Raw genomic sequence first — 26,819 nt, forward strand, 5'->3', positions numbered from 1 at the left:
ACACGTGGAAGGGTACCCTTTTCGTCAGTATGATACGTTCAGGGGCGTGACAAATAGTCGGTATTTTACGCTTCGGGAATGAGAACGGGTTGATTCTAGTAGTATATACAGACCTTTGAATGTGTATTTATCCTTGTGTTGTATAATATACTTTGATTCTGTGCTTTCTATCTTGTAGAGTCACTGTGACTTCAGTTTTGAAAGGAGCCGATGGTTTACCTGTTTTGATTTATCCTTATTCAATAAAGGAACATCATTTTACACTTTGTACATGTAACTTATACCATAACATATCCTACTGCCTCCTATCCTACTTTTGTGCAACCGGATCACGGATAAATTGAGCCAGGATAACCAACATATCCCGGCTTAATCCCTTATCCTAGTTTTGTGCAACAGGCCCCAGGTTAGGGGCTGACAGTCAGATTTTTTGCGGAACAGTTGCTAGTCATGATCCCATCCAGAGTATTGGTTGTGTTGAGGACACAGGTATGCCACAAGTGTTCATTTTGATACATGAACTGAACTGGATGAAAATGTGCCAGCATTTTCTTAATTTTAGCCCCCTCAAAATGGAGAGTGTTTGTCCCCCCAAACAAAGAATGTGTGGATTTGCATATACCTGATGTGTGGAAAACGTCATTCGCTGTTTTGTCCAGGAAGCTCAAACCCCCGGCTCCAGACACAAAAGTCTCCTGCAGCCATTCTTCTCCCTCTTCTTCTCAAACTCCTTCGAGGAGACGACACGTCACATGTCCTGACCTGGTCTGACAGGAGGCAGATCAGACAACTTCTCTCTCCTCCAGCTGGGTCTGTGCAAGACCACCTCTCCAACAACTCTCTAAGTTTCCTGCTTGTGACCGTTGCTGGATATAGTCACAAAGATCCAACCCAAGATTTTGGAGCCAACAACACAACGAATGACTCTGAAAACACTGAAACCCAACAAGGAGCTGATTCTTCATCAAAAGGATTTCTGCTTCCCCCTTTTCAACTCTGGATTCTGTGTGATTCACTGTGATTGATACAGGCTAGCATTAGCTTACAACAAAGTCCAACATCAACATCTTACGTCCAGTGTTAATAAAAACATAATCTCCATCCACAGCCAAGACAAGCAGAACAAATTTGTTGTACATGTCTTGTTTGGATTTTACCTTAAACTTTACCTCCAAACATCTAGTATGATATCATAATTTACCGTTTGTAGTAAATTTTCTTAATGTTACAGATTTTTTTGCATTATAAATCATATTTTTTATGCACATTTTACAAAAGAAAGTGAAAAGATTTGTAGTTAAATATTAATATTTTCTTATTTAATTCAAACCAAAACCCGAATCTCATTGTCTGAGACATAATTTCAATAACTTCCAGTATCAGTCGTGTCCAGGTATTTTCAAGAAGGTATACATTTGGATTTTTTTTTCTCTGATGTACATTGTTTATTCATTAATGTATTAATCTGTGATGAGTATATGTACCCTGTTCAATTGTAATTATTTAAGAAGCTGAATGAAATATGATTGGCAAAAAAAAAAAAATTTGTATCTTCAGAAAACACAAGTGAAGTCTACACCAGACAGGTTTTTTTTTCGTCTTTATTTCTCAATGATTAGTTTATAGGATAGTCAATGAATTCAGATTAATAGAGAGAAAGGGGTACATTTTAGAGATTTTGAAAAAAAGAAAACCATGCAGACATGCCTTTGTGCATCTGCAGAACAGGTGAAATCCTGCAGGTGCACAAAGGATTAAAACCCAAGAAATAGTTTTTATGAAGTGTAACCACAGTCGTGAGTTGTCCTCTTGTCACACAGAAAGCTCTGACAGATTCTGGACCTTTACTGAGACCGTCACCTCTCATGTCTGGTAGGTGCATTTTGTTTCCTTTGGACAGAGCTAGACTAGGTGTGTCCATCTGTTTCCAGTCTTTATGCTAAGCTAATCTAGTTTGATATTTTGGGTAAGAAACATGAGACTGGGATAATTCTGAACAGCTGACCCTTTAATATTTTCATCAAATCAGCTTGAAGTGTGAAGCTGTTTGATAACAGACATTTTTCAATTAACAATAATGGAAAAGATGTTTGAGTATTTCAATGTTTCTTGTATTTGGTATAATTTACCAGATTAAGAGTCAAATTAGTGATTTATATTTGTCCAGCTGAGTGAGTCAGTTATTCTAAATGTAAAACTCAGAGGTGACTGTGTTTAAAACTTATCAGATAATAAATCAAGTGAGAATGAATCAAGTGTTTGCTGAACCGAAGAGATTAAAGATGCGCTGCAGCAAGACACCTCACAGACTTTTGGAGCACACGAAAGATGCTTTATAGGTACAAGACAGATCGTTCCAGAAGTTGTCTGTGGAGAAAGTTTACAACCATTACAGCAAATGTCTGAAACATGATCACCTACAGGTTCAGAACCAGTGTCGTTTAGAAAACGGCACATTTTAATGCTTATTTACCATTCCAGTTCATATGGGAACAGTGCTCGTTATTGCCATAATTGTCCGGTTGCCCTGGAGACCAGCGTGTGTAGTCGAATGGGGTTCCATCAGACCACTGCCACACGCCCTCCTGCAGGACAAAATTGAGATGAAGTTAAAGTTAAACATATTTATTTAACCATTATTTAATCTAAAGGAAACTGTCAGTGATATTGAGGGTACAGAACAATCACACAAAGAAGCATTGGTCTTGTTTATGTTAAGGACAAGTTTTTAAGATCAAGAGTTCAGGTTGCTGTTTGTCAAAGGCTTGTTGTTGGATTTTAATGTGCAATATCAGTGAAACAATACAATACTGTATCATCTGCATAGAGACAGACTTTACAATTTTTTTGGCAAACTGTCTTTAGCTGTTACTTTGGGGTTCTTTTTACCACACTGAGCATTCTGGGTTGGGCCTTTGGAGTCAGCTTGGCTGGGTGCCCACTTCTAAGGAGATGAGCCACAGTACTAAGTTGTCTCCATTTGTGGACAGTTTATCTAACTGATGATTGGTGAATACTTAATGTCTCTGAGATTTTATGACAAATTAATGGAGAAAACCAGGTTATTTCAGACGGTCACATAGTTTTTTTTGCCACTGTTAAAATTGTAAAGTCTGTCTCTATGCAGATGATACAGTATTGTTTCACTAACACTGCAAATTGAAATTCAACAACAAGCCCCTCACAAACTGCAACATGCACATTAAGGATCCTGAAACTATCAACAGGGCATAGAATCAAACTTAATGTCACAGAGCCTGTGTGTGAGGAAACCATGATCAACAGAATCGAATTGACAAAATGAGCAACACAATAAACATGGATTTTTTTTGCACACCCTTGGTATGTTTTATTGTGGTCAGTTTCATTTTCCCAACTAGTTTCTCTTTACTCTTTGACTATCCTGGCTGTGAAAAAGGTCAATGTAAAGGTGATTAATTTGGTAAACAGTCGTAAAATCTTGTTGGTGTGGAGCTTCATCTTCTCTATGTTTAGAAACACTTGTTTTGATGCATTATTAGGTATTTTTCTCCTCTCCTCTCCTCTCCTTTCATTCTTACTTTTTGTAAGTAATTAAAGTCTCACCTTCACAGCATCAAAGCCTCCAATCAAGGTAAGTCTGTTGGCACCAGCAACTCTGCGAATGTGCTCTTTGAGGAAGGTATGATCCTCAACACTGTGGACCGAAGCCAGATTCCCACTGAAGGACAGGCATGTTTTCTGAAGAAGGTTACACACTTTCTTTACATTTTTATATTTAAGTACAAAACAATTGTCACCAACAACAATAGTCCATTTAAAAGTTATAGAAAGAATACATATACATGCTTCCATATACATGCTGCCTCTTGGCCAGTAACTGTAAAGGCTTTAAACAGCCTCGCTCCACAATACATATCTGATTTAATGACCTGGAATGTACCCTCTCAACCTTCAGGATCTACAGGTGGACCCTGCTGGTTACCCCCAGCTCACTGCTTGCGACAAAGGGTCGTCAGGCTTTTGCTAATAAAGACTCCAAACTTTGGAATTTACTGCCCAGAGAATTGTAGAAATGTTGAAATTGATTTTTTCAATTGAGTTCATCACAGTTTGCAAGTAGGCTACTTAATTTAGTTGCTACATTGTTTGGATTCCACCTGAACACAGCTATAAATAGAATCTATTCACTGCCAAGCAGGACATTCTCATAATTATTTCAATAACAAGAACAACTTGTCTTCAGTCTCAATAAACTGTTTTGATTGACAGCTCTCAACACGGAACAAGGAAACAGATCACTGCTGGGAAACAAGTGGCATCAGTTTCCCTGTTACTGCCATGGGAAAAAAAGATGTTAAAACCATGAGTGATAACATTTTTTAATGTTACAGATTTTTTGCATTATAAATTATAAATCATCTTTTTTATTCACATTTTACAAAAGAAAGTGAAGAGATTTGTAGTTAAAAATTAATATTTTCTTATTTTATTCAAACCAAAACCTGAATCTCATTGTCTGAGACATAATTTCAATAACTTCCAGTATCAATAGTGTCCAGGTATTTTCAAGAAGGGATACTTTTGTAATAAAGACTCCAAACTTTGGAACTTACTGCCCACTGAACTCTGAAACACTAAGTGTTGGAGCCATATTGAACACTTAGATATATTTTGAAAATAGGTAAACTTGTTTTTAGTTAATTATGATATTTTTTATTCGTAAAGAAATCATTTCCGAGGAAAGGAACAGAATAGGGAGCCAACTTGGTTTGGAAATTCTGGAGGAGCTTGGAGACACTTATTAGGGACCGAGCACTAACGGTGCAAGGACCCTATTGAAATTGGTCCGTTTATTAGGGACCGAGCACTAACGGTGCGAGGGCCCTATTGAAATTGGTCCGTTTATTAGGGACCGAGCACTAACGGTGAGAGGACCCTATTGAAATTGGTCCGTCTATTATTATTATTTTTCTTCAGAAAAAGTAATCGCATTTTTGGGGGCTTTATCATTTTTTAGGGCCCGAGCAGGCAACGACCTGCGAGGTCCCTATTGTATTTCGAATGATTATTAGGGCCCGAGCAGGCAACGACCTGCGAGGTCCCTATTGTATTTCGAATGTTTATTTATTATTTTTAGGGCCCGAGCAGGCAACGACCTGCGAGGTCCCTATTGTATTTCGAATGATTATTAGGGCCCGAGCAGGCAACGACCTGCGAGGTCCCTATTGTATTTCGAATGATTATTCTTTTTTTTATTAGGGCCCGAGCAGGCAACGACCTGCGAGGTCCCTATTGTATTTCGAATGTTTATTCTTTTTATTTTTATTTTTATTTTTCTCGTACCCAAATGATCGCATTTTTCACTGCCTGAACATACCCCAAAAGTCATGAAACTTTAAATATAAGTCACACCTGGTGAAAAATTGTATAATCTATTATAGTCATCCTGAATTTCCACCACTAGGTGGCGCTATAATAAAGGAAAGCGCATTTAGGCTAATAACTCCCACATACTTTATCGCACATTCAAAAAACTTATATCCACGCATTCCCTGAGTTGTGCTGAATCTCGTGATATAGGCCACTCCCATTTTCGCCTACCGTTTTTTTCGCAAATTCGCGAAATGTCGCAAACGTACTTTTTCGAACTCCTCCTAGGCAATTTCATCGTTCTGCACCAAACTTGGCAAAATATGCCGACTCGCCATAAAACACGAGATTGTTATAACTTTCCCATTCTTTGTCCCATCTGTTCCAAACTTCTCATGCTTCATCAGAGTCCAGCCCTTAACACTTCTACATAACAATATTTCAGAAAGCCACGCCCCTTATGCTTTATCCACGCCCCCTTTTATCATATAACCACGTTGCATACTTTACATAACTCCTCCAACAACTTTTATCCCATGGACTTCAAACTTGGTCAGTATCATCACAAGGCCTTTGGGATCAAAAGTTATATAAATCTTTACCGACGGTCACACTATGTGGGCGTGGCATGGCGGCAAAATATGGCGTCTCGCCATAACACACAAGACTGTCTAACTTGGACAGACTTTGTCCAATCTGTCCCAAATTTCACACACGTGATTAGGATCCAGCCCGGAACACACCCAGTTTTTAGGGACCGAGCACTAACGGTGCAAGGACCCTATTGTAATTGGTCCGTTTTTTATTATTAGGGACCGAGCACTAACGGTGCGAGGACCCTATTGAAATTGGTCCGTTTCTTATTATTCTTTTTCATTACCAATTTTAACGTCTAATTTGGGGGCTTTATCATATTCAAAAACTCCCCATTTTTGGAATATACATAAATCTCCGCTGAAATGTACAAATTCTAGTGGTCGCGGGAATGGGCGTGGCAAAATGACTCAACAGCGCCCCCTTGAAAGTCAAGAAAATTCAGCCCCTCGCACAGGAATGTTGTATCGGCATGAAATTTGGTACATACATGTATCATGGCAAGACGCACCAAAAAGTCTCAAGAACCCAAACCCTAAAACGTACAGGAAGTCGGCCATCTTGGATTGAATATGGCGTTTCCTGCTGTTTTGGCCCATTTCCACGTCGCATACTTTAACGAACTCCTCCTACAGATTTTACCCGATCAACTTCAAACTTGGCCAGTACCATCACAAGGCCGTTGGGATCAAAAGTTATTGAAAGCTTTACTGACGGTCACACTATGTGGGCGTGGCATGGCGGCAAAATATGGCGTCTTGCCATAACATACGAGACTGTATAACTTGACCATACATTGTCCAATCTGTCCCAAATTTCTCACACATGATGAGGGGCCAGCCCTGGACACACCCACATGACAATATTGACACATAGTCATAGCGCCCCCTGCTGGCTACAGCAAGTATTATGTTTTACACCTACCCCGAACACAGTGGTAGGAGACATGCCATTTGGGACGCATAGGGACTGAGCCAACAGCGCCGCGTCCGATGTGCCCTCCCCTGACGGAAAGTAAATCGCTAATTTGGAGCCTTTATCATATTCAAAAACTCACCATTTTTTGCATAGATATAAATCTCCGCTGAAATTTACGTATTCTAGTGGGCCCGGTAAAGGGCGTGGCAAAATGACTCAACAGCGCCCCCTGGAAAGTCAAGAAAATTAAGCCCCTCGCACAGGAATGTCATAGAGACACACATTTTTCTACATACATGTATCATGGCAAGACGCACCGGAATGTAACAAGAACCCATACCCTAAAACGTACAGGAAGTCGGCTATTTGGAGTCAAACATGGCGTTTCCTGCTGTTTTTGCCAATTTCCATGCCGCATACTTTAACGAACTCCTCCTACAGATTTCACCCTATTCTCTTCAAACTTGGTACATAGCATCACAAGGCCTTTGGGATCAAAAGTTATTGAAAGCTTTACCGCCGGTCACACTATGTGGCCGTGGCATGGCGGCAAAATATGGCGTCTCGCCAAAAAACAACAGATATTTATAACTTTTACATACTTTGTCCCATCTGCTCCAAACTTCTCATGCTTCATCAGAGTCCAGCCCTTGACACTTCTAAATAACCATCTTTCAGCAAGCCCCGCCCCTTATGCTTTACCCACGCCCCCTTTCATAAAATGACCACGTTGCATACTTTACATAACTCCTCCAACAGATTGAATCCCATTGACTTCAAAATTGGTCAGTACCATCACAAGAACTTGGGGAACACAACTTATCAACGCCTTTACTGACCTTCACAATGTGTGGCCGTGGCATGGCGGCAAAATATGGCGGCTCGCCATAACACACCAGACAGTATAACTTGACCATACATTGTCCAATCTTTCCCAAATTTCACACACGTGATTAGGGGCCAGCCCACAACACACCTGCATGTCAATATTGACACAGTCATAGCGCCCCCTGCTGGCAACAGCAAGTAACATGTTTTACCCCTACCCCGAGCACCGTGGAAGGAGACACGCCATTTGGGACGTATAGGGACTGACACCACTGCACCGCGCCCGACGTGGCCTCCGCCAACTTGGCCTCCCCCGACGGCTCCACTCGGATCGGTCCCGTTCAGTCCTGCTTGCAGGCCTAGTCCTGGAATTGTAATCGCCTTTTTGGGGCCTTTATCATATTCCAAAACTCACCATTTTTGGAATATACATACATCTCCGCTCAAATTTACGTATTCTAGTGGTTCCAGGAATGGGCGTGGCAAAATGACTCAACAGCGCCCCCTGGAAAGTCAAGAAAATTCAGCCCCTCGCACAGGAATGTCGTAGAGACACGAAATTTGGTACATACATGTACCTTGGCAAGACGCACCAAAAAGTCTCAAGAACCCATACCCTAAAACGTACAGGAAGTCGGCCATCTTGGACCGAACATGGCGTTTCCTGCTGTTTTTGGCCATTTCCACGTCGCATACTTTAACGAACTCCTCCTACAGATTTTACCTGATCAACTTCAAACTTGGTCAGTAGCATCACAAGGCCTTTGGGATCAAAAGTTATTGAAAGCTTTATCGACGGTCACACTATGTGGGCGTGGCATGGCGGCAAAATAGGCCGTCTCACCATAAAACACGAGATCGTCATAACTTTCCCATTCTTTGTCCCATCTGCTCCAAATTTCTCATGCTTCATCACAGTCCAGCCCTAAACACTTCTACATAACAATATTTTATAAAGCCCCTTTTGCTATATCCACACCCCCATTAATCACAGGACCACGTTGCATCCTTTAACAAACTCCTCCTACAAATTGCATCTTATTGCCTTCAAACTTGGTCAGTAGCATCACAAGGCCTTTGGGATCAAAAGTTATTGAAAACTTTACCTACGGTCACACTATGTGGGCGTGGCATGGCGGCAAATAGGGCGTCTCGCCATGAAACACGAGACTGTATAACTTCACCATACATTGTCTCATCTGGCCCAAAATTCTTACACGTGATGAGGGTCCACCTCTGAACACACCCACATGTGAATATTGACACACAGTCATAGCACCCCCTGCTGGCAACAGCAAGTAACATGTTTTACACATACCCCGAGCACAGTGGTAGGAGACACGCCATTTGGGACGCACAGGGACTAAGCCCACATTGCCGCGCCCGATGTGGCCTCCTCCGACGTGCCCTACCCCGACGTGCCCTCCTCCGACGGCTCCACTCTGCGAGGGCCCGTTCAGTACTGCTTGCAGTCCTAGTTTTGTTTGTATTTGGATGGTGATGTAGTGGTGCGCCTCCCACGGCCAGGTGTCTATTTAATTTTTGTGAACGGGTTTTTTTTGGACAGTAAGGAGGCGGAGTATGAATAGTTTTTCGACCGCACTCAAGCATTTGTAAACACATTTGGAAACCATCGTATTAAGTGAAGATGATTTATTTTATATTGACGATAGGGAAAGTCAACCGGAGTTCCGTTTAATAAATATCAGAGCTGGATAAGTCCGGCGTGCTTATTGTGATGTGCGTCGGCGCCTCTGCGGCCTAACCTGTTTGGCTAAAAGGACAAAAAGGATTAGCCACTTCACTAAGTCTCTAGCTTCTTCTAAATCTCTTCCTGAAACGTTTCTGTATTGATCATATTTGATACATGTTTATATCTAGCTATATAAATAAAGTTTATTATTATAAAGTATCTGTTTGCAACAAACAAACACGAGCTACTGCACCTCTGCTTCAATCCAGGTCTTCGGAGTGAAGTGGAACATGAAGCAGCGAGAGCCGAACCGAGTCCAGCCGTCAGGGCAGGAAGCTATGACACAAGCAAGAGAAAGTTCCACTCTGAATCAACAAACAAATACAAACGTCAAACTGTCAAATACAGTCGAGCAACAGATGCTGTACGGACCTGGGCAATCCTTCTTTTTGTCTTCTTCACAACACTGTGATCACAAAAAGACATGGTGAATCTTTTAAGCAATCACACTAACGGTCAAATTACAGAACAACAAAGTAACTGTGTGTAAACTTCAGGCTCAATAGTTGTTGCTTTTATTTTAAATGTAAATATGATCTAATGTTTCAGCTCACAGTGTGAACTTAACGAACAACAGAGCTGTATTAAAATTAGTTAAGCTATTTAACACTGTCTCATCTTCCCTCAGCTTCTTCATACTTCATACTGCAACACAAAGAGTTTAATAAAAGTCAATATTTGTGTAGTTTTTACTCACAGAAGCTGCAGACAGCAGTCCGCTGGTCACACAGAGCAACAGAGCAAAATGAAATCCTGATGCCATCTGTGAAAAACAACATGAAACAAAGTCAATATTCTGCATTTAAAAATATTATTTTGTCATAAGTGAATTAAGGTTGATAAATTATGAAGCATCATTTAGAAGAGTTTTGTTAATATAGAGTATCTTTTGGTGGAAACAAAATAAGAATATATTAACATTAAACTAGATCTCTTTTCACTTTTAAAACATTTTTGCATAAATAAGAGAGGCAAAAATTATGTTGGCAGTGTGATTAATAATGCAAAAATCTGTATCATTAAGGTAATTTAGGAAAAATGGTAAATTATGACATTGAATTTCTTTGAAAATATAGTATAAGATAAAATGTGGTAATATAAAAACAAAGTATAATGCAGCGATATTACATATGATATAATACAACATCAAATACAACACAATGTACAATATATTATGCCTCTAATGTAATAAGTATACATAGTAATAGTTACATAGTTATATTCAATATATTCATCAGTAGTATTTAATGTATTAAACGTCTATATATTGAATACAAAAAGTTATAACATTTTCTAACTAGAGACTGAATTCTCTATCAGGTGAAATATTACCTTTGCTGAGGTGTTGACTGAAACAGAGGATGCAGCAGCTGATGACTGTCACTGCTCAAAGTGTCTTTATGTAGTTTATCAGAACGCTGAGGAATCTGCAGAATGTAAACCTGCTGCACTCACACCTTCAACCCTTTGGGGTGTGGGGCTGTTTTGTCAGTTTCTTCCTCCATTCTCATTCGGTCTGTCTATGAACTTAAAAAATGTTTTGCAATGCCATGTTGGCATCTTCAGTCTCAATAAACTGTTTTGATTGACAGCTCTCAACACGGAACAAGAAAACAGATCGCTGCTGGGAAACAAGTGGCATCAGTTTCCTCGTTACTGCCATGGGAAAAAAAGAAGTTTAAACCACGAGTGACAACATTTCTTAATGTTACAGATATTTTCTTATTTTATTCAAACCAAAACCTGAATCTCATTGTCTGAGACATAATTTCAATAACTTCCAGTATCAGTAGTGTTCAGGTATTTTCAAGAAGGGATACTTTTGTAAAAAAAAAAAAAAAAAACAAGTCTCTTATGTACATTGTTTATTCATTAATGTATTGATCTGTGATGAGTATATGTACCCTGTTCAATTGTAATTATTTAAGAAGCTGAATGAAATATGATTGGCAAAAAAAATAATTATTTGTATCTTCAGAAAACACAAGTGAAGTCAAGACCAGACAGTTTTTTTTTTTTGTCTTTATTTCTCAATGCTTAGTTTATAGGATAGTCAATGAATTCAGATTAATAGAGAAAAAAGGGTACATTTAAGAAATTTAAAAAAACAACAACATGCAGACATGCCTTTGTGCACCTGCAGAATAACAGGTGAAATCCTGCAGGTGCACAAAGGATTAAAAGCCAACAAATAGTTATTGTACAGTGTAACCACAGTCGCCTCTTGTCACACAGAAGGTCTACAGCTCTGACAGATTCTGGACGTTTACTTTCTAATTCACTCAGTTTTGGTTAAAGGAATATTTTGGAACATTTGGGATGAGAAGACCGTCACCTCTCATGTCTGGTAGGTGCATTTTGTTTCCTTTGGACAGAGCCAGACTAGGTGTGTTCATCTGTTTCCAGTCTTTATGCTAAGCTAATCTAGTTTGATATTTTGGGTAAGAGACATGAGACTGGGATCATTCTGAACAGCTGACCCTTTAATATTTTCATCACATCAGCTTGAAGTGTGAAGCTGTTTGATAACAGACATTTTTCATTTAACTATAATGGAAAAGATGTTTGAGTATTTCAGTGTTTCCTGTATTTGGTATAATTTACCAGATTAAGAGTCAAATTAGTGATTTATATTCGTCCAGCTGAGTGAGTCAGTTATTCTAAATGTAAAACTCAGAGGTGACTGTGTTTAAAATTTATCAGATAATAAATCAAGTGAGAATGAATCAAGTGTTTGCTGAACCAAAGAGATTATAGATGCGCTGCAGCAAGACGCCTCACAGACTTTTGGAGCACACGAAAGATGCTTTAAAGGTACAAGGCAGATCGTTCCAGAAGTTGCCTGTGGAGAAAGTTTACAACCATTACAGCAAATGTCTGAAACATGATCACCTACAGGTTCAGAACCAGTGTCGTTTAGCAAACAGGATGTTTAAATGTTTACTTACTGAACCCGTTGATATGGGAACAGTGCTCGTTATTGCCAGCATTGTCCGGTTGCCCTGGATGCCAGCGTGAGTAGTCGAATGGGGTTCCATCAGACCACTGCCACACGCCCTCCTGCAGGACAAAATTGAGATGAAGTTAAAGTTAAACATATTTATTTAACCGTTATTTAATCTAAAGGAAACTCAGTGATATTGAGGGTACAAAACAAACACACAAAGAAGCATTGGTCTTGTTTATGTTAAGGACAAGTTTTTAAGATAAAGAGTTCAGGTTGCTGTTTGTCAAAGGCTTGTTGTTGGATTTTAATGTGCAATGTCAGTGAAAAAATACAATACTGTATCATCTGCATAGAGACAGACTTTACAATTTTTTGGCAAACTGTCTTTAGCTGTTACTTTGGGGTTCTTTTTACCTCACTGAGCATTCTGGGTTGGGCCTTTGGAGTCAGCTTGGCTGGGTGCCCACTTCTAAGGAGACGAGCCACAGTACTAAGTTGTCTCCATTTGTGGACAGTTTATCTAACTGTTGATTGGTGAATACTTAATGTCTCTGGGAATACTTTGTAACCTTTCCAGTCTGATGCAAATCAATAATTCTTGATTGTAGGTCTTTGGGGATCTCTTTTTTTGTTTTGATGCATTATTTGTTTTTGTTTGAGGTATTTTTTTCTCCTCTCCTCTCCTCTCCTTTCATTCTTACTTCTTGTAAGTAATTAAAGTCTCACCTTCACAGCATCAAAGCCTCCAATCCAGGTACGTTTGTTGGCACCAGCAACTCTGCGAATGTGCTCGTAGAGGAAGGTATGATCCTCAACACTGTGGAGCGAAGCCAGATTCCCACTGAAGGACAGGCATGTTTTCTGAAGGAGAAGGTTACAAACTTTCTTTACATTTTTATATTTAAGTAGAAACAATTGTCACCAACAACAATAGTCCATTTAAAAGTTATAGAAAGAATACATATACATGCTTCCATATACATGCTGCCTCTTGGCCAGTAACTTTAAAGGCTTTAAACGGCCTCGCTCCACATACATATCTGATTTAATGACCTGGAATGTACCCTCTCAACCTTCAGGATCTACAGGTGGACCCTGCTGGTTACCCCCAGCTCACTGCTTGCGACAAAGGGTGATCAGGCTTTTGCTAATAAAGACTCCAAACTTTGGAACTTACTGCCCACTGAACTCTGAAACACTAAGTCTAGCTTCTTCTAAATCTCTTCCTAAAACGTTTCTGTATTGGTCATATTTGATACATGTTTATATCTAGCTATATAAATAAAGTTTATTATTATAAAGTATCTGTTTGCAACAAACAAACACGAGCTACTGCACCTCTGCTTCAATCCAGTTCTTCAGAGTGAAGTGGAACATGAAGCAGCGAGAGCCGAACCGAGTCCAGCCGTCAGGGCAGGAAGCTATGACACAAGCAAGAGAAAGTTCCACTCTGAATCAACAAACAAATACAAACGTCAAACTGTCAAATACATTTGAGCAACAGATGCTGTACGGACCTGGGCAATCCTTCTTTTTGTCTTCTTCACAACACTGTGATCACAAAAAGACATGGTGAATCTTTTAAGCAATCACACTAACGGTCAAATTACAGAACAACAAAGTAACTGTGTGTAAACTTCAGGCTCAATAGTTGTTACTTTTATTTTAAATATAAATATGATCTAATGTTTCAGCTCACAGTGTGAACTTAACGAACAACAGAGCTTTATTAAAATTAGTTAAGCTATTTAACACTGTCTCATCTTCCCTCAGCTTCTTCATACTTCATACTGCAACACAAAGAGTTTAATAAAAGTCAATATTTGTGTAGTTTTTACTCACAGAAGCTGCAGCCAGCAGTCCGCTGGTCACACAGAGCAACAGAGCAAAATGAAATCCTGATGCCATCTGTGAAAAACAACATGAAACAAAGTCAATATTCTGCATTTAAAAATATTATTTTGTCATAAGTGAATTAAGGTTGATAAATTATGAAGCATCATTTAGAAGAGTTTTGTTAATATAGAGTATCTTTTGGTGGAAACAAAATAAGAATATATTAACATTAAACTAGATCTCTTTTCACTTTGCCAACATCATTTTTGCCTCTCTTATTTATGCAAAAATGTTTTAAGTGTGATTAATAATGCAAAAATCTGTATCATTAAGATAATTTACGACAAATGGTAAATTATGACATTGAATGTCTTTGAAAATATAGTATGAGGTAAAATGTGGTAATATAAAAACAGTGACATTACATATGATATAATACAACATCAAATACAACACAATGTACAATATATTATGCCTCTAATGTAATAAGTATATATAGTAATAGTTATATAGTTATATTCAATATATTCATCAGTAGTATTTAATGTATAAAACGTCTATAAATTGAATACAAAAAGTTATAACATTTTCTAACTCTAGACTGAATTCTCTATCAGGTGAAATATTACCTTTGCTGAGGTGTTGACTGAAACAGAGGATGCAGCAGCTGATGACTGTCACTGGTCAAAGTGTCTTTATATAGTTTATCAGAACGCTGAGGAATCTGCAGAATGTAAACCTGCTGCACTCACACCTTCAACCCTTTGGAGTTTGTGGCTGTTTTGTCAGTTTTTTCCTCCTTCCTCATCCTGCCTGTCTATAAACTTAAAAAATGTTTTGCAATGCCATGTTGGTATCATTGTTTTCAGCACAACCTCACCTATATGACCTGGTCATTATTTTTTCAGTTCAACTTACAGGATCAACAATTTCAACACAAAAAGCATAAAATCTGAATATAAATATAAGAGGTAAAATGAGGAGACTTTTTAGTTCTATATTTTATACTAAATATATATGACCTTATGTCCGGTTTTACTTGGCCATTTCACCATCAAACATAGACTGGCCTCATGGAGTTTGAAGCAGAACTTTAGAGGGACTTCCATTTGTAGTCACCTACTTCCATTGACTTTGATGACTTCCTGACTCAGGAAATGGAATCATCCAAGGACCACCTGAATGCAGCATTGACCTTGGCAGAGATCTGCCAATCTACCAAACTACGTGAAAAAAATCTGGCATTTTTTTTAACAATGTATCATTTAACATCATCCATCTATAGCCTGACTTCAGACCTGTATTTATCTTCCCTTTCATGCCATTTTAGTGTCAGATTGCTCAGAAGATGTGTCCTGTGAAAAATGGGTCCAATATTTACTTTGGTGACTGTGGGACAAAAGTTATGATCTGTGCCATATCTTATGAGCATGAAAAGAATAATTAAATAACCATTAGCAATTTATTAGCAAATGTATACAGAATTTACCAGAGGATGCTACTATAGAAATGTTTAATTGCACGATTTCATTAGACCTCATTATAGTGGATGGAGTATTTAATTAATACAAATAGCTTCTTTATTAGCCACTGTTGGCACATGTTGTTATGTGTATACCAAGTATAATAAAATAACTTTCTACTCTCATGTTGAACTTTCAGTATGCAGGAGAAAATATGAAAAAACAACATGAAATATTGAAATTTACACGTAAAATACAAGCAAGATTTTTTTTTATGTATTTTAAAATATATATGTGCCAGACCTAACCAGAAGATGACTGTTGAGAAGATTTCATGTGTGCAGTAACATTTTTATGGAGACACTCACGTGTGCTTGCTGAGCATTGTCTCTATAGCAGGAAATTCTCATAACTATTTCAATAACAAGAACATCTTATCTTCAGTCTCAATAAACTGTTTTGATTGACAGATTTCAACACGGAACAAGGAAACAGCTCACTGCTGGGAAACAAGTGGCATCAGTTTCCTCGTTACTGTCATGGGAAAAAAAGATGTGAAAACCATGAGTTTCACATTACACAACACTGCAAATTGAAATCCAACAACAAGCCCCCCACAAACTGCAACATGCACATTAAGGATCCTGAAACCATCTACAGGGCATAGAATCAAACTCAATATCACAGAGCCTGTGTGTGAGGAAACCATGATCAACAATCAAATTGACAAAATGAGCAACACAATATATAACAGTCCAATGTGACTAACCAGATTAATCCAGGTTTTTAGTATATTTTTTATTGCTACATGGCAAACAAGGTATCAGTAGGTGCAGTAGATTCTCAGAAAACCAACAAGACCCAGCATTCATGATATGCAGCTCTTAAGACTGTGACATTGAGCAATTAGTTGAAAGGGGGGTGTTCGAAAAAATAGCAGTGTGGCATTCAATCAGTGAGGTCATCAATTTTGTGTGAAAACAGCTGTGAATCAGGTGGCCTCTATTTAAGGATGAAGCAGCACTTGTTGAACATGCATTTCTCTTTGAAAGCCTGAGGAAAATGGGTTGTTCAAGACATTGTTCAGAAGAACAGCGTACTTTGATTAAAAAGTTGATTGGAGAGGGGAAAATTTAAAAAGAGGTGCAAACATTTTATAGGCTGTTCAGCTGAAATGATCTCCAATGCTTTAAAATGGAGAGAAAACCAGAGACACGTGGCAGAAAACGGAAGACAACCATCAAAATGGATGGAAGAATAACCAGAATGTGAAAGGCTCAGCCAATGATCAGCTCCAGATGATCAGAGACAGTCTGGAGTTACCTGGAAGTGCTGTGACAGTTAGAAGACGTCTGTGTGAAGATAATCTATTTACAAGAATCCCCCACAAAGTCCCTCTCTTAAAAAAAGGCAGAAGAGTTACAATCTGCCAAAGAACACATCAACTGGCCTAAAGAGAAATGGAGGAACATTTTGTGGACTGATGAGAGTCAAATTGTTCATTTTGGGTCCGAGGGCCGCAGACAGTTAGTGAGACGAGCCCCAAACTCTGAATTCAACCTCAGAACACAGTGAAGACATGAAGCATCATGATATGTTCCTCTACTATGGTGTTGGGCCTATTTATCTCATACCAGGGATCATGGATCAGTTTGCATATGTCAAAATACTTGAAGAGGTCATGTTGCCTTATGCTGAAGAGGACATGTCCTTGAAATGGGTGTTTCAACAAGACAATGAGCCCAAACACACGAGTAGACCAGCAGAATCTTATGGAGTGGCCAGCCCAATCCCCGGACCTTAATCCAATTGAGAACTTGTGGGGTGACATCAAAAATGCTGTTTCTGAAGCAAAACCAAGAAATGTAAATGAATTGATGAATGTTGTTAGAGAATCTTGGAGTGGAATAACAGCTGAAAGGAGCCACGAGTTGGTTGACTCCATCCACACAGATGTGAAGCAGTTATAAAAAAAACTGTGGTCATACAACTAAATATTAGTTTAGTGATTCACAGGATTGCTAAATCCTAGAAACAAAAAGTTTGGAGGAAATAGTTTTGAGTTTGTAAAGTCAACGGCAGACACTGCTATTTTTTTGAACACACCCCTTTAAACTAATTGCCCAATGTCACAGCCTTAAGAGCTGCATATCATGAATGCTGGGTCTTATTGGTTTTCTGAGAATCTACTGCACCTACTGGTACCTTGTTTGCCATGTAGCATGTCTTTGGGCTCCGTGTAGCGGGAACTCCATCCCGTTTCTACGGTGTAGGACCAAGTCCTACGGTGTCTCTTTTTCAAATGTCTCTTTTTACCTTTGTGAGTCGCCTTTAAGTAGATGAGGATAGGTTGCTGTCCCAAGTGGAATGTCTCCGTCTTGAAGACTTGTTGTGCAATTAGGGCTGTGTAGATGGGCGATGGGTATTTATTCGCTGGGTCCAACCCTCGCCACGCCTTCGTGCTGGTGCTGACTCTTAGCTTTGATGGTCGTGGGAGGGGCCCCTCGAAGACCGCAAATCGGTTTATGCCTCTGGCCAAGAGGTGACTCCCCCGCTGAAAATCCCTGTCGACTTGATCCGAGGCGTCGGTTACCACACTGTACAGCGGTTGACTGGTCCTGCCTGGCTCTCCACCTGGTTCAATCATTAGTTTCAGTACGAACGTTTTATTGCCGACTTTCTTATTCCGTCTTATCCAGTTTTCATAAGGGCGCCTCCGTCGTGGTAGGTGGGATTCCCGCACGTAGTGCGTAGGGGCAAATGTTGTTTTCTATTAACATTCTCGCTTCTCCTCGCCTGTAGGCTAGGGTACGCTGGTACATGGTTTGGCTGGTTGTCCAGATCACGCAACCTCCCAACCAAACGTCAACATAATGTCCTTGTATCGGGTCTTCATAGTTAGGTCCCCATCTTAGCTTGAGCGTGAACCCCTTGTATTGTGCATAGGCGATGTTGAAGACCACAGGATAATTGAAGGGGACTGGGGGGGGTTCTGCTTATTGTAAATTTACACCAGGGTTTAGGTTTTGAGTCTGCTTCTTCTGTTTTCTTCACATCGATGGTCACCCTTGGGTCGGTGAGATCCATACTTCTTACAACCTCCCGATAGGAATTAAAATATCCTCGAGAGTATCCGCGACAGTTCTCGTAAAAATCCTTCTTCGGCCAATCTAGGCGAACCATCCCTTGCATGGTTCGTAAAAACGGGGGGCCTAAAGTGCTCTCAGGGCCGTTTGTTGTATAATCATCCATTACTACTTCTTTGTCGAACATTAGCTCGATGGAACAATTGGGCTTCTTTTCGTAGAGGTCCAAGACGGGGTATCCGGGGAAGTCTGCCATTTTTATTGCTTTTTCGGCGGATCCTTCCCGGCTCCTCTGTTACCTCCGAATGGGCGCTTGAAAAATGCTTTCAATCCTTTAGCAGCTCCCTTTTTCCTCGGGCTTGGTGCTGGCGCGACAGGTTCAACTTCTTTGTCCTGCAGAACGGTGATGTCTGCTCCAACCGAGTAGATTCCCTTGTATGGGACCACTACCATACAAACAGTAATCTTGACTATCTGTACTTGATCCGTCCTCCAAGGCGTGTCTGTTCTGCTGGCCACTCCAACGGTCCCTGACTCCTCGATCCTTCTCCGCTGTGTTGGCGTTGGTAGTTGCTGCTGGCAGCCTCCATGTGTGGATAGAGGCCTGGAGCTGAGGGGCCGACCTGCGTCGGGCCTTGGTGGTAGCTCCCTACCTTGTGGAGGCGTTGTCATAGCCTCTGATCCACGGGTCCACCCTTCATTTTTAGTTGTGTGTGAGAGGGCCCTGAGGGGGTCCAAAAACCTCCTCACTTGCCATCCCCTCGCACACCCAACGTGCATCAATTTTCCACTTCTTGACATTAATCCACAGTTATTGCAAGGGTGGATAAGCTTACCATCCCATTGGCAATCACATTCCTCCGAGTCCATTCTCGTTCCTCGAAGGTCCCACTGAGTCAAGACTAATAGCCTTGGTAGGGTTGTTACTCGGCACAACCCGCAAACATATACACTTTTACTGGTTTGTAACGCATTCCTTTGAACTCTTCTCTCGCGCCGTGCGGCTTGCGTGGCTTCTCGCCCCCGGGTCCTTCCCATTGGACCGAGAGGGAGGATGGTCTCATGCATACCACACATGAGTTCTTTACTTCTTTCCATTCCAAAATTTATTTTTCTTACGACAGGAATCCTCTCTTCGCGTACTCCAAAGTTTTCAGTCCTCTGCCTGCCCAGAGTCCCGATGTTGTTCTTCTTAAGGCAACCACCCCGTAGACAGTGGCCATCCTGACATAGGGTGGTAAGTTCTGTGTGTTACTGGCCATCTTGGTTCCTTGTTCCCTCTCTAGCTGGGAATCGGTTTAAGCTGCTCGACTCCTTGGACTCCCTTTTTCTTCAGTAACACTGTGTTACTATCTATGATCTTCTCTATTATGTCAGAAAACTCGTACTTAACTTTGACTGCAGCTTTGGTTGGGTGATCTCGAGCCTTGATCCACACTCGCTGTCCAACATGGAATGGGACCTTGGGCTCAGGGACTTCCTCTTTGTACTCCTTAGTCCGTCCCACTTCCTGTGACGTAAACGGCTGGCCATTGAGTTCTTCTGAGGGGGAGGGCCTTCCTGCTCGATGGTGATCGTTCAGGGCCACTCCTATTTCCAGTGCTTTGGTGTTCCATTCTTTGTTGTTAGCATTTTTTCCCAATCCAATTTTTTAACCAAGCCTATGGTACGCTCAGCTACTCCGTTAGCTTGGGGGGTGTATGGGGGAGAGTAAACTCTTGCCACCGCATTTTTCTGACACCACTGGTCCACCTGAGCATTGCGAAAATGTGTCCCATTGTCTTTTCTCAGTTCTTTTGGCAGGCCTAGATTAGCACAAGTCTGATCTAGCATCCCCACCACGCTGCTGCCGTTAGCTTTCCTCACCGGTTTGACATTCACAAACCCTGACATAGAATCCACAAGCACTATGAGGTATTTCTCACCTGTTTTCCCCGTCACCCCCAAAGGGCCGGCTACGTCCATGCATATTGATCCCCATGGAACAGTGCTCTTTATGGTGAGGCCTTCCACCCTCTGTCCTCTCCGTCCTGCATTGAATCGACCACAGATATCACAGTCCTTGAGGATTTTGCGGACTCGGCCTCCAGGAACCCTGAGTTGCTGCTTCTCCAACTCCTTCTGCGTGGGTACTGCTCCTGCATGGCCTAAGTCTTCATGCACGGCCCGCACTAGCCCCTCCACGGATTCTTCTGGGACCACCCTGCCTTTGGGTGTCTCGTCCCATTTCTCGATCCCGACGAAAACAACTCTTCGTTGCTGAACATATCGATCCACTTCATCATTAGCTCTTCAGTGCACCCCCTCCTTCCCGTGGGCTTTCTGGTGCACTACATCGAGGTTCATGTTTAGCCGCATCTCGGCTATCTTTTTCCACAGGTCTTGGTGGGCAACCACCTTACCTTTGGCTCCTTCAAATCCATTTTCTTCCCAAATGGCGAGGTCTTCTTTTAAGGCCTGTGCACAGTAGTGGCTGTCGGTCACTATCCTGGCTTGCTTCACCTTCTGGTTCGTTCCAGGATTGCAGTGACTTCACCGGCTTGCGCACTTCCTGGCGTTCTGCCCTTTTTCCGCAACCTTTCTTCGCCATTTTGCTTGAGAATGTAGCCCCAATAGGCTGTGTTGTCTGGTCCTTTTCTCGATCCATCAGTATATACAATCCATTCATATGGTTTTTCTTCTGTCTGTTCTGGTTTCATGGTTGTTTTCTTTACCGGTAGTGCTGGGCCGATCTCGAGGTCTGGGTCCAACAGAATGTCTTCCCATCTTCCCCACCTTGTGTTCGTGGCTTTGGTACTTTCCACTGTTCCTTTTCGCAAGAACCGGTGTACCTGGCTCTGTGTGATGACTTTAATCCCTTGGCCTTGGGCCAGCTCCTTCGTAGTTCCCCAGTACCTTGCCAGGACTGCTAACTCCTTTTCTTCTTGGGGTTACTTCTTCTCCACGGAGGTCAAAGTGTAGCTCCACATGCACACCAGTCCCCCTCCTTCGTTGCTGACCTTTACCATGGCATCACTGTCATCACAGCTCACCTCTACCACTAGCCTGGTGTTGAGGCCTCTCGGTTTCCAGCCTCACTGCATCTAGAACAGCCTTTTTCAGCCTTTCTTGGTCCGTAGCTATCCAAATCCACTTCTTGGCAAACTTGGCATCTGGTTCTGTTTCTTTCTTCTTGAGACAGGCGGACAACGGCCTAGCATACTTTTGATAGTTTGGCACATGGTCTCTCACATAGTTACAAAGCCCCAAAATCTTCTGGAGCTCGTTCTCTGATGTCGGGGGAGTTATGTGAGTTATGTGAGTTTTTCTTTGTATCCTTCTGATAGTCCCAAATCCATAGCGACATGGAACCCCAGATAGTTTGCTTCAAACTGTCCAAACTGACATTTCGTCAGGTTCAGCTTCAAGCCCGCTTCAGTCAACCTTTCCACCACTGTCTGCAGCCTTTGTAAGTGTTCTTCTTCTGTGTCGTCCGCTATGAACACGTCGTCGATGTAGATTGCCGCATCTAGGTCCTTTAAAACGTCCATCATCGCCGATTGGAAAACATTAGGTGAGTTTTTGTATCCCTGGGGTAATCTCTGCCACACGTAGGCTTTTCCTTTGTGGGTGAAAGCGGTTTTCCCCTGTGACTGTTTGGCCAGCCTCAGGGAGAAAAACCCGTTGGCTAGGTCAATGCAGGATTTGTACTTTTTGACTCTCAGCGTCTTCAGGGCTCCTTGCGGGTTGATAAGGCTTGCTCTGTTGGCCATAGTCCTCCGATTAAGGGCTTTAAAGTTGATCACTGGTCTCCAGCCTCCTCTGGCTGATTCGGGTTTCTTCACTGCCTGAATTGGGCTGTTGGTTATGGGATTTGATTCCTCTCGGATAATCCCTAGTTGGCTTAGTTCTCTGACTATTTTGTCCATTTCTTAGACCGCTCCTGGGTTCAATGGGTACTGGCGTATAGGTGGATGTACGCTGCCTTCAATGGTGTGAACATACTTGGGTCCTAAGTCCCCACAGTCATTTTTAAATCCTGCCACTTTGGCTTTGGTGATAATCTGTCTCAGTCTTTCTTTTCCGGCTTGCGAAAAGTCACTTTCCTCCAGCTTTTGTTCAGTTGTTTCCACAGCTTTATACCAGTTCGTCAATTGTAATTCCTTCAGGATCAATGTGAGCTGATTTACCCTGCTTTTCATCACTTGCAGGATTTGTTTCGGTGAGTGTCGTTGTCTTCTTGGGGTATGGAGTTCTTTTAGATCTCTTACTGATACCAAATTGCATGGTCCTTTGAGCCACACAATGCCCTTCCATATCCCGAAAGGCATTTTCTCCATGGCTCCATTTGCAAACTGTACATCCAAGTGTCCCTTGGTTTCAAAGCTTCTGCGGGTCATGGACAGATCTGCCCCAATGTCCACTAGAAAGGGTTCTCCATCCACGTCAGTGTAGACTTTGTCCCCCTCCCAGTAGGCATTCTCCAGGGCAACCCGCTGCCTAGAATCCATCATTTCTCTCGCCCTCCGGCTGCCGTAATCTTGCGGGCTTCCTGGAGGGCTTTCTTCTGCTCTGGTGTCAGCTTGCGATACTCCTCGTCTGTGAGTCGCTGCGTACCGGGGGTAGAAGTTGATCCCACCCTCTGTTGTCTTGAGCCTCGTTGAGCTCCAGGCTGTGAAGTCCAGGCATCGTTTTGCGGCCTGGACTGGAAGCCTGGCTGTCCTTGGCTCTGCTGCCGAATGTAGGGTCTAGCAGTGGTCTTTTCTGCAGCTTTGGTCGAGGAACCCGCTTCCTTCTTACGCTTGTTCTCGTAGTGCTGTTGCTCTAGGTCCCATGCTCTTACCTCCTCTTCCAGCTGTGCGACTGTCTTTTCCTTCACTGGCATTTTTACGAAGGTGAGTTCATAAGGGTTAGGGTTAGTTGGTGCCACACCTGGCCTAACGTATGCCCCGATTTCATTGCGGCTTGGGCTCTGGTGACATGGGAATCTTCGTCATCTGCGTCTTCCAACACCAGTCTCTCAAAGTGGTTACGGGTAGGTTCGTTCTTGTCGATGGGTTGGCTAATGGCACTGCTTAGCCACAGTCTCATCCCTTCCTCGCATTCAGTACTGCTTTCCACCAGGGACCAAACTTCTCTTAGGTAATCCCTCATGTCTTCGTCTGGCTTTCTGACTCTCACCATTTCCTTCAGCTTTTTGAACTCGGCAAACCCAGCTTTACTCGCTTGGGTTTTGCTGGCTACGGGTTCAGGCCCGGCAGCTAGGACAGGTAAACCCCGAGCTGCATCTTTAGCTGCATTTTCATGAACGCTGCAGCCATCTTTTCAGCTTCCTCCCAGGGGAGATGCCCGGACCTTATTCCATTCACTCCTATCACCACTCTCCGCATGCCCATCTCCATAGCTAGGCCGAACCCCTTTTGTAAGGCCTATAGCACATCCAACTGGTGCTCACGCTGTGTATCGGTGCCTTAATAGGCACCAACCGGCACATGGATGATTGCGTGGTAGCCCGTCTGGCCTCCGCTAGTTGCTACTGGCCGGTGGGCCTCGACATCATCCCTGCTATGGTGTCGGAGTCTGGTCCGGGCCTCGTCCTGGTATTCCTTGTTCGCTAGGTTCAGCATTCAGCTCCTAAAGTTGGAGTGGTGGGCCTTGAGTTTGTCATCAGTGAGAACTATGAGAGCGTCTGCTTCGAGCCACCATATGTCTCCCATGAAGTAGACCCCGATCAACCCTGCTTGGGTCTTGATCTTGGTCACGTCTGGTGGGAGCGGAGGGAGCTTAGGCAGGTGGCTACCGCCTTCTTCCTTGAGGAAGTCCTGCCACCTCTCCGGGTCCTCCTTTGGCTTTGGTCGGTCTTTTCGGTCGGCCGGCGCGTCTGTAGAGCGAAGCCGCGCGCCCTCCATCAGGAGTTGGCCTTGCTTTAGTAGGTGCCTCTGCTGTCGCTCGGTTGTCTTTATCAGATTTTGCACTAATGGCGTGAACTTGCTGGGCAACGCTCTTGGGAGCCGTAGGTTCTCTTCTGGTGACAGGAGCTCAGCACTTGGTCCCTCGCCATTCCCTTCCTCGGGCTCCTCCTTCTTGGGTTTTGGTCGTCTCTTCGGGGTATGGAATCGTGGGCTCGTCAGTATGAGTTTCTCTTGCTGCTCTAAAGCCCCTCGTTGATCCTCAGTCACCTGTGCTAGCTCTTTGATTTTATCGGCTAGTGGACAGAGGCCGGCGGCCACGACTTTCGAGACTGATTGTAGGAGTGGTGAACCGCCATCTGGGGCTTGGAGGTCCTCATTTTTGCGTTCGGAGTCGCTCCTGTGCTCCGGGTCTGCCGGTGACTCCGAGTCTGAGCCGGAACAGGGAGGCTACTGCATCACTCGTCTGTTCATTCCATGTGTATGGATTTGTCCTGCATTTATTTCAGTGTGCAGACATGCACTGTATTATATATTCTGGTATTATATACAGACCTTTGAATGTGTATTTATCCTTGTGTTGTATAATATACTTTGATTATGTGCTTTCTATCTTGTAGAGTCACTGTGACTTCAGTTTTGAAAGGAGCCGATGGTTTACCTGTTTTGATTTATCCTTATTCAATAAAGAAACATAATTTTACACTTTGTACATGTAACTTATACCATAACATATCCTACTGCCTCCTATCCTGCTTTTGTGCAACAGGATCACGGATAAATTAAGCCAGGATAACCAACATATCCTGGCTTAATCCCTTATCCTAGTTTTGTGCAACAGGCCCCAGGTTAGGGGCTGACAGTCAGATTTTTTGTGGAACAGTTGCTAGTCATGATCCCATCCAGAGTATTGGTTGTGTCGAGGACACAGGTATGCCACAAGTGTTCATTTTGATATATGAACTGAATTGGATGAAAATATATAATACTCTTGTCAAAGCCACCATTCCCTCTCTGACAGACTCCTCTCCATAGGCATCACGCACACCCCCCTCAACTGGTTCAAATCCTACCTCTCTGGCCGCACACACTTCATCCAACTCAAATCATTCACATCACAACCACTCCCAGTCACCACTGGGGTGCCCCAAGGCTCTGTCCTGGGACCCCTCTTATTCATCATGTACCTACTCCCCCTTGGTTACATTTTCCGGAAACATCACATCAACTTCCACTGCTATGCGGATGACACCCAGCTCCACATTTCCACTGAACCTGAGTCCACCTTCCCGCCCTCCCTCCTCACTGACTGCCTCCTCGAAATACAGTCCTGGTTTTCATCCAATTTCCTGAAACTGAATAGTAACAAAACAGAAATTCTACTCATTGGCACAAAAACCACCCTATCCAAATCTCCCAGTTTCACAATGTCCATAGACAATTCCAAAATCTCTCCATCCCCCAAGGTAAAGAGTCTGGTTGTCATCCTTGACAGCACACTCTCATACACCTCACACATCAGTCACATAACCCGCTCAGCCTACCTCCATCTCCGTAACATCAACCGCCTCCGCCCCTCTCTTACACCCCACACAGCTGCCATCCTGGTCCACAGTCTCGTCACCTCCCGTCTTGACTACTGCAACTCTCTCCTGTTTGGACTTCCACAAAAAACTCTTCACAAACTACAACTGGTACAGAATTCAGCAGCCCGCATCATCACAAGGACCCCATCCAGTCACCACATCACACCAATCCTCCAGCAGCTCCACTGGCTCCCAATCACACACCGCATACAGTACAAGACTCTACTGCTCACCTTCAAGGCCATTCACAAACTCGACCCTCCATACCTCTCTGACCTCCTCCACATTGCCACACCTGCCCGCCCACTCAGATCTTCTTCCTCCACCCACCTCTCCGTCCCCCCTGCCCGTCTGGTTACCATGGGGAGCAGAGCTTTCAGTCGCTCTGCTCCCTTGCTCTGGAATTCCCTTCCCCCTTCCCTTCGCAACATCTCTCAATCAATTCAAATCACAACTCAAGACTTACCTGTTCAGACTCGCTCACTCCATCTGATCCTCCGCACAAACTCCCCTCCTTTATTGTAATGTATTTGTAAATGTTCTGATTTGTTTAGATTGTATGATGTAT

The 26,819-nt window shown here is 42.6% G+C and overlaps 2 protein-coding genes across 2 annotated transcripts; both read right to left on the minus strand.

The window, feature by feature from the left end:
* Positions 1-2,302: 2,302 nt before the first annotated feature.
* Positions 2,303-10,975, minus strand: LOC131971582 (galactose-specific lectin nattectin-like). The gene is made up of 7 exons (XM_059333090.1): positions 10,778-10,975; positions 10,143-10,208; positions 9,818-9,851; positions 9,639-9,721; positions 3,586-3,720; positions 2,474-2,585; positions 2,303-2,367 (listed from the first exon to the last, which is right to left on the minus strand). Exons 2-7 carry the CDS (start codon positions 10,206-10,208, stop codon positions 2,303-2,305), a joined length of 495 nt encoding a protein of 164 aa, XP_059189073.1. The 5' UTR covers positions 10,778-10,975.
* Positions 10,976-11,893: 918 nt separating this feature from the next.
* Positions 11,894-14,407, minus strand: LOC131971802 (galactose-specific lectin nattectin-like). Its single transcript, XM_059333419.1, has 6 exons — positions 14,235-14,407; positions 13,910-13,943; positions 13,731-13,813; positions 13,119-13,253; positions 12,394-12,505; positions 11,894-12,287 (listed from the first exon to the last, which is right to left on the minus strand). Exons 1-6 carry the CDS (start codon positions 14,337-14,339, stop codon positions 12,223-12,225), a joined length of 534 nt encoding a protein of 177 aa, XP_059189402.1. The 5' UTR covers positions 14,340-14,407; the 3' UTR covers positions 11,894-12,222.
* Between the last annotated feature and the right edge of the window lie 12,412 nt (positions 14,408-26,819).

The sequence above is a fragment of the Centropristis striata genome, chromosome 5, assembly GCF_030273125.1.
Source record: "Centropristis striata isolate RG_2023a ecotype Rhode Island chromosome 5, C.striata_1.0, whole genome shotgun sequence".
Lineage (NCBI taxonomy): Eukaryota > Metazoa > Chordata > Actinopteri > Perciformes > Serranidae > Centropristis > Centropristis striata.

Excerpts from the sequence above, each read along its gene's own strand:
- LOC131971582 (XM_059333090.1), bottom strand. The coding sequence starts at position 10,208 with ATGGCATCAGGATTTCATTTTGCTCTGTTGCTCTGTGTGACCAGCGGA. Across the intron at positions 9,852-10,142 it reads GACTGCTGTCTGCAGCTTCT|TGTTGTGAAGAAGACAAAAA; the intron begins GTGAGTAAAAAC and ends TTGTGATCACAG. Across the intron at positions 2,368-2,473 it reads TTCCCATATGAACTGGAATG|ACAACTTCTGGAACGATCTG; the intron begins GTAAATAAGCAT and ends CTTTCTCCACAG.
- LOC131971802 (XM_059333419.1), bottom strand. The coding sequence starts at position 14,339 with ATGCAGAATATTGACTTTGTTTCATGTTGTTTTTCACAGATGGCATCA. Across the intron at positions 13,254-13,730 it reads AGAACTGGATTGAAGCAGAG|AAAACATGCCTGTCCTTCAG; the intron begins GTGCAGTAGCTC and ends CTTCTCCTTCAG. Across the intron at positions 12,506-13,118 it reads GAGGCTTTGATGCTGTGAAG|GAGGGCGTGTGGCAGTGGTC; the intron begins GTGAGACTTTAA and ends TTTGTCCTGCAG.